Source organism: Haplochromis burtoni, unplaced genomic scaffold (assembly GCF_018398535.1).
Source record: "Haplochromis burtoni strain Fernald_Lab_line unplaced genomic scaffold, NCSU_Asbu1 Contig_498, whole genome shotgun sequence".
NCBI lineage: Eukaryota > Metazoa > Chordata > Actinopteri > Cichliformes > Cichlidae > Haplochromis > Haplochromis burtoni.
The window spans coordinates 136,273-150,830 of record NW_024582859.1 but is presented as its reverse complement, the minus strand read 5'-3'; the positions used below and the strand labels follow the sequence as shown (position 1 = coordinate 150,830).

At 38.3% G+C, this 14,558-nt stretch overlaps 1 protein-coding gene across 6 annotated transcripts in view; it reads right to left on the bottom strand.

The window, feature by feature from the left end:
* Positions 1 to 14,558, bottom strand: part of cacna1ia (calcium voltage-gated channel subunit alpha1 Ia) — a 195,658-nt gene that overhangs the window by 58,592 nt on the left and 122,508 nt on the right. For all 6 annotated transcript variants that reach the window (XM_005946876.3, XM_014329075.2, XM_042213936.1 and 3 more), the window contains exons 6-8: positions 12,842 to 13,001; positions 3,530 to 3,878; positions 3,044 to 3,136 (exon numbers count right to left, since the gene is read on the bottom strand). In XM_005946876.3, coding sequence (XP_005946938.1) covers positions 3,044 to 3,136; positions 3,530 to 3,878; positions 12,842 to 13,001 — 602 coding nt within the window. The remainder of the gene's footprint in view (positions 1 to 3,043; positions 3,137 to 3,529; positions 3,879 to 12,841; positions 13,002 to 14,558) is intronic.

The following is a 14,558-nucleotide window of genomic DNA, read 5'->3' as shown; positions in this document are numbered from 1 at the left end:
CACACACACACACACACACACACACACACACACACACACACACTCAAACACATACATATTCACATAGACAAAAGCATGTGTGATCACACACACGTCACCACTTAGATGGGCTTAGCTTATAACAGATTGCATATACAGCTGTAGGCAGAAGTTTGCACACACTCATCCTGGGCATGAATGTCATGATAATTTGGATCTTTTAATGATTTCTTTTAATGATTTCTGCTCTTTTTTGCAGAATGGAAGAACTTAAAAAAACTAGAATTGGGTGCACAAGTTTGAATTTATTTTAGATTTTTTCTAATACACATGGGGTCCTCGACACCTCGACTTCATGCTTTTGGTAGTAATCAAGAAGAGTCTGGCATAGTTAAGGTTGGATATTAGACCACTCTTCTTGGCAGGATTGAAAGAGTTCATTTGAACTGGTTGGTTTACTGGTATTAACCCATCTTGGACAAATTTTCATTACTGTTGATGTTGGAGCTTTGGAAAGAACATTTCAGAAGCTCTTTTGTTTGCCTTCCTTATCCATCTGTTTTACCGCATCTATGTGATCATTCTCCTGTTGGAACATCCTGTGTGTACACACCTGGGTACAAATTGTAATTGTGTAGCTGTGGATTTAAGGTTAAGTTAAAAAGATTGAAGGTAATCCACTGATCCAATTTGTGCAATGTATCAGTACCACTGACAGCTAAACATGATGTTACCACCACCATGCTAGACAGTTGGTACGGTCTTCTTAGGTTTGAATACTTCACCATACTTCTCCAAAATTGTCAGTGTGGCTAAATTGCTCAATCTTTGCCTCATGTTATCATAAAACTTTTCTCTAGAAGGAATTTGTCTTATCTATGTGGGTAGCTGAAATGTCAGTCACGCTAGAACATGTTGATTTTGGAGCAGGGCCTTTGTTCTTGGTCAGCACCCTCTCAGTCCATGATTATGTAAAGGTTCCTTAAATGTTGACAGTAATGCTGGTGTTCTAGCAGTTTCTAGTTCATGGCAGGTTTGAGCCTTGGTGGGTTGGTCCTGAACATCTTAATATATTTTGTCTCATCAGAGGGTGACAGGTTTGGTCTTATTCCAGACTTTGTGAAAGTGGTGACACATTTGAATAACTTGTACTTATTGAAACATGTTAAAACTGATGATCTTGGACTCTGTTGTTGTTTGGAAATGTATGTAACTACAACTGTATGCGCTCCTATGCTGGATTCATCACATATATATTGGTAAGACTTTTTTCATATACACACAGGTAGCTGCCTAATAAACGCCCTCTCGGGAGTGATTAGCTCTTATACACTTACTCCCCCTCAGTTCACTCTGATATAGCTACTTTGGGTTCCACACTTGACAGTATATCAAGTTTCAAACAGACAAAGATGAGACTGTGTGTTTGACACTGTGGAGGTTAAACTTCTTTTTGTCTCTCAGTTTTGTACCCCAAACCACACACTTACATGACTGATTAACAGACTTTAAAGCGTGGGGTGCTACAACGTCATAATGACACAACAGACGGAGAGATGGGGTGGATGAGGGAGTGAGAGTTTGATGAGTAAAAGACAGTAAATGGAAGGACTACAAAGGAAAAGAATGAAAGCATTCAAGGTGACCCTGACTGTGTGTAGAGCACAATAAGGGCCCATTGAAGTGTGTGGCTGAAAATTTCTCATGGTGTCAGCAATGCTTCCACGGCATCACTTAAAAATGTTGGGTGGCTGCCAAACAGACTGGAGCTTTGCAAGGAAGCTCAAAAGGAGCAACACATTTGCGTCAGTTAGTTACACCAAAACTATTTGGGCATTTGCACCACAAAGGGAGCAGTCTGTCTAGAGCAGTTAGACGATATCTCTTAATCTCTGTAGCTGTCATACTGAACCCGAAAACAAAGGAGCTTGTTTTGTTTGGTCAGTTCTTAGTGCCAGATTGCAGCAGTTTGGGCATGAACTCTGACTGCAAATCAGTGCGATGATGTAATCATCTGTTGGCCCTTAATGTAATTGGAACAAGAGGGGTATGTGATATGAGACTCTAGACAGTGGGTTAGTACAAACCAGGAAAAAGCGATTATGCTGTAATGTGACACCACATCCATATCTCGCAAAAAGGTGATTCTTGCACTGACAATGCCAGCCTGAGGTCTCATCTGCCACAGTGGATGGACTTTAGTCAGCAATCACATCAGCAATAACAAAGAATTGGACGCAGGATTAAAATTCAAATACCCCCAAAACATTTCCCTTCCCTCTGATTATACATCTTTTTACATGTACAGCAAGTGTTATAAGATCTTTCTCATAGTAACATTTTTTAACGATTGAAACTGCTCTTCTAATCACGCCTGGAACTCAAAGTGCATACTATACGCATCAATAACCCATTCACAAACATCTGACTACATCAGGTTTAACTCAGGTTTCAGCATCTTGCCCAAAGAAACAGGTCAGAAGAGCCAGGGATTGAACCATCAACCTTCCACTTAGCAGAAGACTTCCATTACTTTTAGAAAGTATCAGCACTACAAAGTTTCTCATCTCCTTTCTTCTGCCATGTTATCTTCCTGATCTTATTTTGTCTTTCTTTTACTGTTCACCTGCTGATGGGAAAGTGTAAAATCTGTGACTTCTGTGGCACTGTCTATTGTACTGACACAGTGGGAATGAACAGAGTTTACAGGCAGTCAAAAGCATGTGAATGCAGCACAAACAATCCAACCCTCATTGTGTTGCTGACACTGTATTTCCCATATAACTTTTGCACAGAGCATGCACATGATAACTTTTCCCTTTCGGCACTTGATTTTTTGTGTTTTTTTCAGCAGTCCATCAACTTGTACTTGTTTTTTTACTTGCATTTTTCTACTTCTCACTCAAAAACAATTCAATTAATCACTCAGAGGGTGTTTACTGACATATAAATGTAGCAATATACGCACACTAGGAGGCAATAGCCTGTCTTTTTCTATAGTTTATCCAAACGTTTATAATAATTAAACATGTGATACACTAGAATGTTAGTAGAAAGTACTTACAATGATGAGTAAGATGAAGTAGATGAAGTTGTAGAAGGAGTGGGCATCCATAACATAATACATTATCTCAACCCAGCCCTCTAGAGTGATCACCTAGGAGGAAAGATTTGACTCAAAGTTAACATTTGCAATTTGTGCTCCAGGGTTTGCTTAGCATTATATAATTTTTTTAAAAGACTTTGCCACATATTTATCTACTAGTGAAGGACAGTTTTTTATCACCTTGAAACTCCTCTACATAAATAAATACATATATAAAACCAGCGATTTTTTATTTAAAAAATAACATGGAGTTAAGAAAAATAAGTAATAGGAAAACCAAGGAAAATAGACAAGTAAATGCTTCTTAGGTGCAAAAAAAGAATGCAGATATCTAATTAAAAACAAATAAATGAACAAAAGAACACTGAATCATCAGCACCAAATAACCACATTCCAAAAAGAAGGTTATTATTACTACTCATTACCCTTAGCACGCAAACCTACCTGGAAAATTACAATCCAGGCGTAGACAATGTTGTCAAAGTTGATGGCACCTTTGTGGGGGTTAGTACTCCCAGTGTGGCACCGAGTGTAATATTGGTTCCAGTTTATGCATAGCCCTATTGCTTCACCAGCACCACTACTGTTAGCCAGAGGCTCAGGACTCAGGCCCAGCGCCTGTCTGTGGAGAGCGTCCTCCTTATCCAGGCAGCATATGCGTCCTCCTTCGCGTCTCGCTGGCACGTCAGTACATGACATTATGCCATTATCGGAAGCCAGGGAGCAGATGAAGGGTCGTTCATCATCTTCCTCTGGCCGGTAGTATGGCGCAGGCAGGGTCATACCTGATGGGCTGGAGAAAGAACAAATAATAACAAAGGTAAGATGTTTATGGTATTTTATCCCAATACATAAAATTGTACATGAGCACTGTACCAAGAGGTGGACGGGGGGGGGGGGGGGGGGGGGTGGGGGGGGGGGTATTAAGTGATGACTTAAGGCAAGCATGGTATCACAGGAAATACTCCCTTGCTTTCCTTCTCTCTACTGCACACAGTCACAAATATATACACACATGGTTGTGTCTTTTCACTAATTTCTTTCCAGTTCAGACAAAAAAAGCTTACAACCTTGGATGATTGGATTAATAAGAGCTTTAGCTGATATGTACAGTATATCTATAGAGGTCACACCTGGCAGACACCTAGCAGACAGTGCTTGAAGCTGCTGCAGTAGCTGTGCTGACAGGTGTGGTAGGGAGGGTTGGAACATGTGTTGCCAGGATATTACCAAAAGAAATGATGTTAGGAATTACATAATATCCTTTTTTTGTGCATAATTTTGGAGAAGTGTGTGAAAAATTGTCCTTTCACCTTTAGTTTTCCAGCAGAAGTGGTTATTAACTGTTTGTTAGCTGCTACTGGATTTCACTGGCATGAATACAGAAACCAGATAATGACAATTAACTTTGTTTGCTTTTTATTTATTGGGTTTGCAGTTTGAGTAGTTACTAAATCCTTACAGCAGTATCTGTGTTTTCTGTTTTTATTGCGATTTCTCCTGTTTGGTGGAGTAGGGGTGGCTGATGTAGCTAAAATAAGAATACAAAAGATGATTCACAGTATTAGCATATGTTTTCACCCAACAAACTCAAGACAAAGCATGATACACAAATAGTTTTAAAATGATATAATAGTTTATATAAGGCGAGCATCCTTGCTTTATTTTACAAAAATAAAATGACAAAGCTGTTTTTCTCCATAACAGAAAACAGTGATAATCTTCAATTCAGTTCTGCTGTTGTTTGAGAAATCATGGAGGATGCACTTTAACAATTCTCTGCTGAACTATCAACACAAACATTTTGAGGACTAAACATTTTATATATTTGAAGACTTGTGATTTAAAAGCCTGTAAACATCAGAAATGAGAGGACGATATATATATAAAAAGATCTCAGTGCATTTTGCTTCATGCCCTGCAAAATTAGACAAAGCACCTTTTCCAAGACATTGTTTTTGCCACTTGCCTTTTCACTACAGTATGTCTACCAATCACAGCACTACCAGTCAGAAGGTACAAATCACATCATGAGATAATTAAACAAGCGAAGTGCCATTTATCAGTTTTGGAGACTGTGATCATAATATTTGCCACCTTCAGGTGCTATTTTGCATCTTTACTTACTTGAAATGACACCAGTACACTCATTTTGAAGCTATTTAATTTTGGTTCCACATTTTTGTTCTTTTTTATTGACACAGCATATCATGTTATATCCATCCTACATTTGTCTTTATTTATTTTGAGCACAGTGTAGTTACAAAAGTATGAATTTACTTAAACCTTACATACTGTTTGGATCTAATTTGACATATTTTGGCATGTGACAGCAGTAAAAATTCTGTTAGCCTGAACTTAAAATACTTTTGTACAGGTGCTCAAAATTTCTGAACAGTAAGGTTGTTCCAGGTGGTTTTAGGAAATCTTAAAACTGTACAAGCCATGATGATGTGTATAATTGATGGGACAGTGGTGACACAGTGCAAGGGGGAAATTGACACTGTCACGAGAAGTGTCTGTGTTATCGCCACATTCACTCAGGTTCCCACAGAGACAGGCGCCTGGTGGTCTCTGAACGATCCTGATGGTATCTTGAAACAGCGAAACAGCAAATCTCCTTTCACATACTATATGACAATGGCACCGCTGCTCTCTGAAACCCATTATATCCTACGGTTTAAACTGCATCGTTTGCTGCTGCGTAGCAAATAGCAACACAAGTAGAGCCATCCCCATCTGGGGAGCACTCACATGTGCAGCGACCGTGGCGCGCTGAGACATATATTCTCACAACCAACAGAAATGAACAACAAGAGAGAAATGTACACATAAATATAGTAAGGAAAAAGACCATGAACAGGCACAAAGATGTCACAGTACATCTACAGCGCAGCAGTCAGTGGTATATAAATTTCAAGGCCATTCACTTAACTTAGTGGTCAGCTGCCTTTTATGTGAATGAGCCACATCGAGGCGACTATATGAGAGATCACAGGTTCTGCGCGTAATGACGAACTAACATTCATTCATAAGCTCGCACTCTTATCTTGGCCAAGGATACTTTGACATGCAAACAATATTTTATGTCTTTAATGGTTATACATGGTTATTTAAAACAAATAAAAATTTTTTTTCCTTTTTTGATATTTTCATTAAATCTAGGCTTCATATCGTGGGTGAAACAGGATATTACCATTGTGTGAATAGTAGAGTTTTATTCCTGCTTTCTGAAGCATTAAGTAAGTATTAAGCATTCATTGATTATGCACCATATGTGCTTCCAATGCAGACCTGCAGTTCAAAATTTGGTATAGACAGTTTTTAAGGAGTTTCTGGAACTTGTTCAAAATTAACCTGGCTTGACTGTTATATAATAATGAAACTCCATGTTTGAAGTTAAGACAGTTGATTCAGTGACTAATTTACTGAACCTGAACATGGGAGCTTTGAAAAAAGGGTTATTGAAAACAATACATGCCAAAACAACCCTTTTTAATTTGTCAATATTCATTTTGTTTTCATAAAAAACAGAAATAACATAATTTCAGTAATATTCTCCTGCCACTACACTTTTATGGTGACAGCACAAAACTCAGTTTGTTTGCAGATATTACAGAAAGTTGTACAAATATCATTAAAAAAAAGAAACCTGAGTTTTCCTTTATTTTATACTGAAATAAGATCCAAATATCTTAGCAGGGTAGCATTAACCTTATTCCAAGGCTCTCTGGATAAATAATTGGTCTGGTCTTGACAAAGCAAAAATAACAAGTGAGGTTTGCTATTTGAAGCAGAGACAGCTCTGCACTGTTGCCCTGACTACCTTGCTAAAAACAGGGACCTCATTTGACCAGGGCTGTGATAGGTGGAGATAATCATGCATCACTTTCTCAGATGCTCAGATGTTTTTAGAAATAGGATTTTAATGAGTGCAAAGAAGTCATGGAAGGGGAGCTCTGAAACGAATGTGTCCACTTACTGTTTGTTGTATGAATAGTAGCTTGTATTGTTGTCACCTTGTGTGTGTGTGTGTCATCATGGCAAAATGTGGTACTGAAGGCACCTATTGAAGCAGGAGCTGCCTAAAAAAGCAGTACTTCGGTGGGTGTTTATATCTGCTTGTCTGTCTGTTTGCCAACATGACAGAATCACAACTATGCAGCCATCAAACTTTGCATATGTAGGAGTTAAAAAAGGGTTTTGGCAACAATGTAGTAATGATTACTTAGTACTTGTTGGCTGAAATGTCATCACGTTGACAGGCATTGCAGCTTATGTAATCCTATCTCTGTTTTTATTTAGAGAGCAGGATCGCTGCTCTTTCATTTTGTATTGATTAAGATTGCTTTTGGATGTCCTGATAGAACCAGCTGTATAATTAGTAGTCCGAGACAAAGGCAACAAGGAAGACAATTAGACTGCGTGGCAAGTATCTGCTCATGCATGTACAATTATTACACATGTAAACTACATGCGCCATTACCCCCTGGAAAGCGACTCTAATGAGTAGGAGAGTGTTATCTTTGGTTTCTGTCAGACTTAATGGTATTATTTCAAAATTGTGACTCTTCGATTGTCACCATCTGAAGCACCTGATCATTTCCTAACATGTTTATCATACTTGTTATGAAAAAGCATGCCAAATCTTCCCAAGTGGCTTAATTTAAATAAAATCTTGGCCATCAATTCAGTTTTGCATGAATGTGGTTATTTTAAAAACAAGTGCCAAAAAAGAGGAAAAATAACTTGTTAATTTCAATCAAATGACTAAAAGCAGAAAACCAGGGAATGCACCTGAAAGAGAGCGGATAATCATCCAGTTTAAAATATAGGTAGGTTGAAAAAGCATTAACACACTCAGGTTTTGCAGTTGCATGTGTTTTGACTTGGCTGTGGAGTAATTGAGGGCAGGGTGTGGACGCTCATGCAAAGGTCTGGGTCTGAGAAGGATAAAAATAGTCCCTTTCCATCAGCAGATCAATTACTGAACAAACACATTCACTGCCTCCCGACCTATACCGTTTACTCGCTGCTCCGTCTATATGCGTCACTTCAGTTTCCCTGTTTGCTTCTCGCATTTTACTCTTCTAACAGGAAAAGGTTAGCTAAACACCAACTGCATGCAATGCAGTCACAGTTGTTTTCTCACATGCAACCAGAGCATGCTATATGCACTGAGTGAAACCTTGCCATACGACCTTTCATTGTCATTTTTCTGCCAGTAATTTATCTGCTTTATTTTAAAAGGAATACTACTGGCATTTCTATAAATTCACTGGGCAGTTAAACAATGTGGAAAACTTTGGTTAATAATAAGGAAATATGGAAAATTCCTTCTTTTCAAAATCATGCTGTATTTTTCCTGATTTCTTTTCCATGTTCACAAGCTCTTTATGCTGTTTATTTCTTGTTTTTATGGTTTCTTTCTCAATTTTTTTGTATTTTCCCTCTGCCCTTCCTATAATCCTTTCTTCTCCCTTTAACAATCTCCTATTTCCCAATCCTCTCTCATTTCTCTCATCCTGCTCTCTCCTCTTTAATTCTCTTGTCCTTGCCCTCTATCCTGCAGTCAATAGCAAGACAGATACTACTGACATATATGGCGGCCGAATATCTCCTTTTAACTCCACCACAAACCACACACACGTGCAAACGGCACACGCGTGATCAATAGAAACAGTGGCCTTCCCACTGAGAGTCGCATACAAACCATGCATTGATTGGGTGGCACAACAAAGTTTTAACTTATGCGCTGACACAGTGGCTTACAGTACCAGTAGAGTTAATACTCCACAACTGGGGGAAAGGGACTTACAACAGAGGACATAGAGGACAGAATGGAAAGAGTTTGTCAAAGTAATTCAAATAGGTGTGTTGCTAACTGGATAAATACTTGAAAGCAAGAAAAGGAAGAAAAAGACACAGAGCACTGTCAGAGTAGTGAGGCATGAATGAAGTGTGTTACCCCCTGCTGGTGACTTTGCACAGCGTGGCACATGAAAACCAAGCATCACACTGAGAACACACCTGCCAATGGAGCACAAGGTGGCGGGAAGGCTAAAGAGTAGCAGGAAAGAGTGACAGTTTACAGAAACTGAATTAAGGGGCAATTGTGGCTCAAGAGTTGGGAGTTCGCCTTGTAATCGGAAGGTTGCCGGTTCGAGCCCCGGCTTGGACAGTGTGTCCTTGGGCAAGACACTTCACCCGTTGCCTACTGGTGGTGGTCAGAGGGCCCGGTGGCGCCAGTGTCCGGCAGCCTCGCCTCTATCAGTGCGCCCCAGGGTGGCTGTGGCTACAGCTTGCCATCACCAGTGTGTGAATATGTGTGTGAATGGGTGGATGACTGGATATGTAAAGCGCTTTGGGGTCATTAGGGACTAGTAAAGCGCTATATAAATACAGGCCATTTACCATTTAAGTGCAACTGTGAGATACTGTGGTCATAAACATGTGGCAGACAAAGCCTAATCAGGTGAGGAGGTTTATACAACGTGCATGTGCAAAAAATTGTCTTGTCTCTCTGTGGCCATATGGCACAATATATCTACGGTAGTTTGGAATCTTGGGGGCAATGACATCGTTGTTATTAAAAACAGCAGAAGATAATGGAATTTAATCAAGAAGGTAAGCTGGCTGATACGGGCTGAAATTCAAACACGTGCCAAGATTGTATGAATAAAGCAAAACAAATCACAAAGAAATGTTGAAATCAAAAGAGAAAAGGAGCAAAACAGTAAACTGAATGCTGCACTTGACTGCCCACTTCATTATAACCTCTCAAAGAATTAATATCAGACCTTTATTTAGCATAATAGTCCTTAAGCGCTAACACACTAAGACCTTTCTAATTAAACACTCAAGCACTCTGATCAACCTGAATAATATGTTAATACACCACTCTAAAAAAATATGCAAAATAATAGTTTGGTTTAAAAATAAGCAACACTCTGACTGCTAAAAATCTGCTGTTGCATAATCAGCAAATGTGTGGGAGTCAAGTGTGTACTGGCAAGTACAGCCATGGTAAAAGAAAATACACCCTTTGCCAATTCCAAAGTATTACATATCAGGAAATAATGAAAAATGATCTAGTTCTTACCAGATCTTAAATTTAGGCAAATGCGACATGAGATGAACATTAACATACTTATTTAACAAAACTTAAGCCAAGTGTGAAAAATGATGTACAACCCATTATTAAAGCTTGTAGAACAACCTTGAGTAGCAATAGCGCCAAGTAATTTTTCTCTTTATGATTTTATCACTCTGTCACATTGTTGTGGAATATTTTCAGGCCCATTTTTCTTTACGATGTTTTGATTCATTGAAGTTTGACTGGTCCAGTGCAAAAACTTGATTCTTTTCTCTTTCAGCCTTTCTGTCAAAGGGTTGCTGCTATGCTCAGGATCACTGTCATTTAGCTTTAGCTGTCAGACAGATGGCCTCATATTTGACCCTAGAATACTTGTCATGAGGTGTCTGTATTGATATCATTTAATCAAACATGGTGCTGTGTGTATATGTTATGGCCAAACATCTCCACTTTAATCTAGTCTTATCAAACTTCTGTTTTTATAGAGTTCACAGTTGTTGATGATCAGTTAATCAAGTGAGACATGCCACTGGTAAATACTGTGCCATCATAACAAGAGACAATACAAAGAGACTCCATCTGGTATACATGACTTATCCCTTTAAGACCTACCATTGAACCAAGTCCGCCAGAGCTTATATTTATATTTTTAGATGCTGTAGTACCATTTTTGAGATATTTTAAGTTGCTATACATCAATACAACCATTATATCCCAAATTATAATAATATGTATGCATTAAGTCCATAGTAACTACATAAATTGCAAAAAAGTGCATTAAACTATAAAAAATTGAAACATTTCTAGTCAGAGAAATTTTAGAGGCTTATCCCTCAAAACTGTAAATGCAAAAAAGTTGCACAAAATAGTTTCCAACCACAGGAAATTTATTTTGAGTGTCTTCATAGTTTTATTGTTAAGATACACCAATTTTTATGTACTGCAGGAAATGCAAATTTGCAAAAAAACAGCATGTGCATCAAAATAAACTATTTCCAAAAGTGTAATTTGAGATCTAAGCATCCCAGAAACTATACAGAAAGGCATAAACTCAAACATTAATTTAAAAAACACCAGCATATCTTTGTAAATGCCCTTGTTCTGATATCAAAAGTTTTTAAGGTAGACTGTTTTCTTGGGTTTGGTAAATGTTTAAATATGCAATTGTAACTCTCTGGTGCCACCTTAAAACCTGTAGTCTGTAATAGGACATGATGTCGTCGGTAAACAGGAAGTAAGTCTGTGAATTAAGGAGAAGGCATGTGCCGCATGGTGGCCTTAGCCAGATAAATCCAGTGGCATCCACATACATCCTATGCCTTTGGTATGTGGGTATGTATAGACTTGTTTTATATTTTATGTGCATGTATAGACCACTTTATTTCAAGTAAGTTCATTTTTCTGTAAGTTTAATGATAAAACCAATCTTATGCAGTTTACGCTAGCAATCGCTTATGGAGCTAGTTAAAGGGGAACGACAAACAAATTGGAGGCATTCATTATAGCAAGACTTGTTAAAATTGTAATTTGATGTTTGTATTTGACTTAAAAAGGGAAGTAATTCATATGAACATTGCATGTTGACATATTAAAAAACTGGGTTAATATATTTTCATTGCTATATATGTACATGGTGAATAAGTACAGTGATTATGCCTTGTACTGTTTGTTACAGTTTCACTTTTCCCTGTGTCAATAAACCTGTGAACCGGGAATCGTGTCATCAGAGTCTTGATGTGGGGAAGGAGTTTAGCTGACTGCCCAACCATAGCAGAGGCAGTACAGCCCTATAGGAAAAAACTACATTTTCCGTGAAAGTGACGTCACTTCCGGTTTCGGGCAGGTACTGGTGGACATCAGATAGATCGTGCTGACGTTTATTCCAATGTAGGAAAGATCGGCAAAGCGTGTTTTTTGGAATATTATGTTTTTGTTGCTGCAAATGCTTTTTTCGCAATTTTTGCAAAGCCATATGTGGAAGGAAGCCGTGACCTAGGACAAGCTGAATGGATAAGACGGAAGTACAACTCCTCCGGTTTCATATGCAAAAAAATTATTGTGCTAGTTCATGTGGTTGCAATTCTACTGGGCTTTAAAAATAATTATGCAAAACGGAGTGTGCCCGCTCCGACCGGCCATAAAGGGTTATATATTGTATACCTTAGAACACACACATCAGAAGTGTGTACCTAATACGCTGATGCCAGCATAAAAGAGGAAACCAAGAAAATGAAATCAAACACTGCTGATCACTGGTAAATGTCACTCACACAGCCATAGACACAGTGGGAGATGCTGTCATACAGGGTCATGAATATTGAGGCATGCAGCTGGGACCTAATCACCTTCTCAGCGGCAAAGTGGGACAACTACTGTTACAGTTGTTTCCTAACTTGAAAGCAAAATGACTGTAGGAAAGATTTATGATAATGTATATAGTAAATTAAAAATTTCATTTATCTTGTATGAAAGCCATGAAATTGGGATTATTTTGCTAGTATGCGTGAAATGGATTTTTCACAAGCATCACTTGAAAGTAGAAAGCAATGCGGGTTGATGCTGGGCCAAATCACTGTCATATCTGTCAATAAGCACAGTCCAGTTTCTTCACACTATACACACACAACCGTAAACACATGCAGATGCACAATTTAACTCACACAGTGAAGTTTTCCTCAGGGTAGCAACGGTTTCTCAGGAGCCCCGCCCACAGCTGCACCCCGATGATCCCGAAGATGAAGAAGACGAAGAAGCACAGCAACAGCACATTTCCCAGCATGGGTAGAGTGTCTAGCAGCAGGTTCACCAGGATACGCATACCTATGTAAAGCAGGAGAAGAATTAACCAGTAACAGATTATCACAGTCTTGCAGCACTTGTTAAAAAGGCATTTTATTCTTTGTATGGATGGTACTTTGCATTGATAATCATCTGAAATGAAAAAGAAAAGATACCCTTTGTCAATTCTAAGGGTTTACATATCACAACATAAAAATAATGTTCTAAAATTATTAAAATCCACACTCAGATAAATAACTGTGCATAACATACTAGAGCAGGTCATTTTTTAGTTACCAAAAAGTAAACCAAAGTCCAGAAGGAGCGTGTGAAAACTGCACATCCCATCTTTAAATAGCTCATGAAAGTAATGTTTTTCTGTGTGAGTTCTTTACAACGTTGCTTCCGCTGATTGAGGTTACCGGCACAGATGCAGCTTTGCAAACCTAAGCTGTGCTGCATTTCTTTTTAGAGAGAAGAAGCTTTCTTCTACCAGCCCTTCCAAGCAAGCCATACTGGTTCAGGCTTTTTCTAATTATACTGTTGTGAACTTTAACATTTAACATGCCAACTGTGACCTGCAGAGCCTGAGATGTACGATTTTAGCAAATTCCCTGAGCATTGCATGACCTTGAGGCCAGACCATTTGACCATTTTTCTCTAAGATCGTTGCTGATCTTTCCTCCTTTGCTTTCACACACCTAAATCCTCCAAACCAAACTGCCAAAACTTCTACTTTCATTGAGCTGCTCACACTAATGATCAGTTAATCAAATGCATTTGGCTTAATTACCCTTTTAATGGTAAGTGTTTTTCCACACACTGCTTCTGCATTTTGGAATTACTGCATGTTTTTTTTTTTAAACTAAATAATGATATGTTGCAATATGCATGCACTGTCATCCATCTGAAGTTTTATGTTTTCTAATGTTAAGATCTAGTAATATTTTTATTATGCTATTATATGCAAAACATCATAATTTAATTGGAGATTACACATCAGAATTACAGGAGCAGCACCACGACTCCAAACACGCTCCTTCCGGTTCTTATCTATATATGTTCCCCCAGTTCTACAAGCTTTTCATTCTCATTTATGTGCCTCACCCTGCCTCCCCATTTCAATTCTTTAACTCCTTCACTTCTATTTAGTACATGTGGATCTGTCAGGCCTGGGAGCCGCTGCCAGTCCCCTTCCCCAAACCGCAGCTCAATTCACATCCAAGCCATTCACCTTTACCTACTTAAACGCTGCCAAACATAAAACGAGGATGTGGGTCCAGCTAGTGAAAGATGGTATACTTCCTTTCACACATGACTTTAAATTTTGACTTGTAAATGCAACTAATGAACTTAATTCTAGGCACTATGTCTTAAATGATGTCCTAAAGAAAATATTACATGTTACATGTCTTTCTTTGTGATCCTTTTGCAGTTTTTCATGGTTTTACATGGTTTGTAACCGGAGTCTGTCATGTATTTGTTTTTAAATGTCTATGTTTCACAAATATATCGTATAATAAACACTTCATTGCAGATATATTTATACCTTTACAAATCTTTGGAAGTAATTCAATAATAAATATATATATATATATA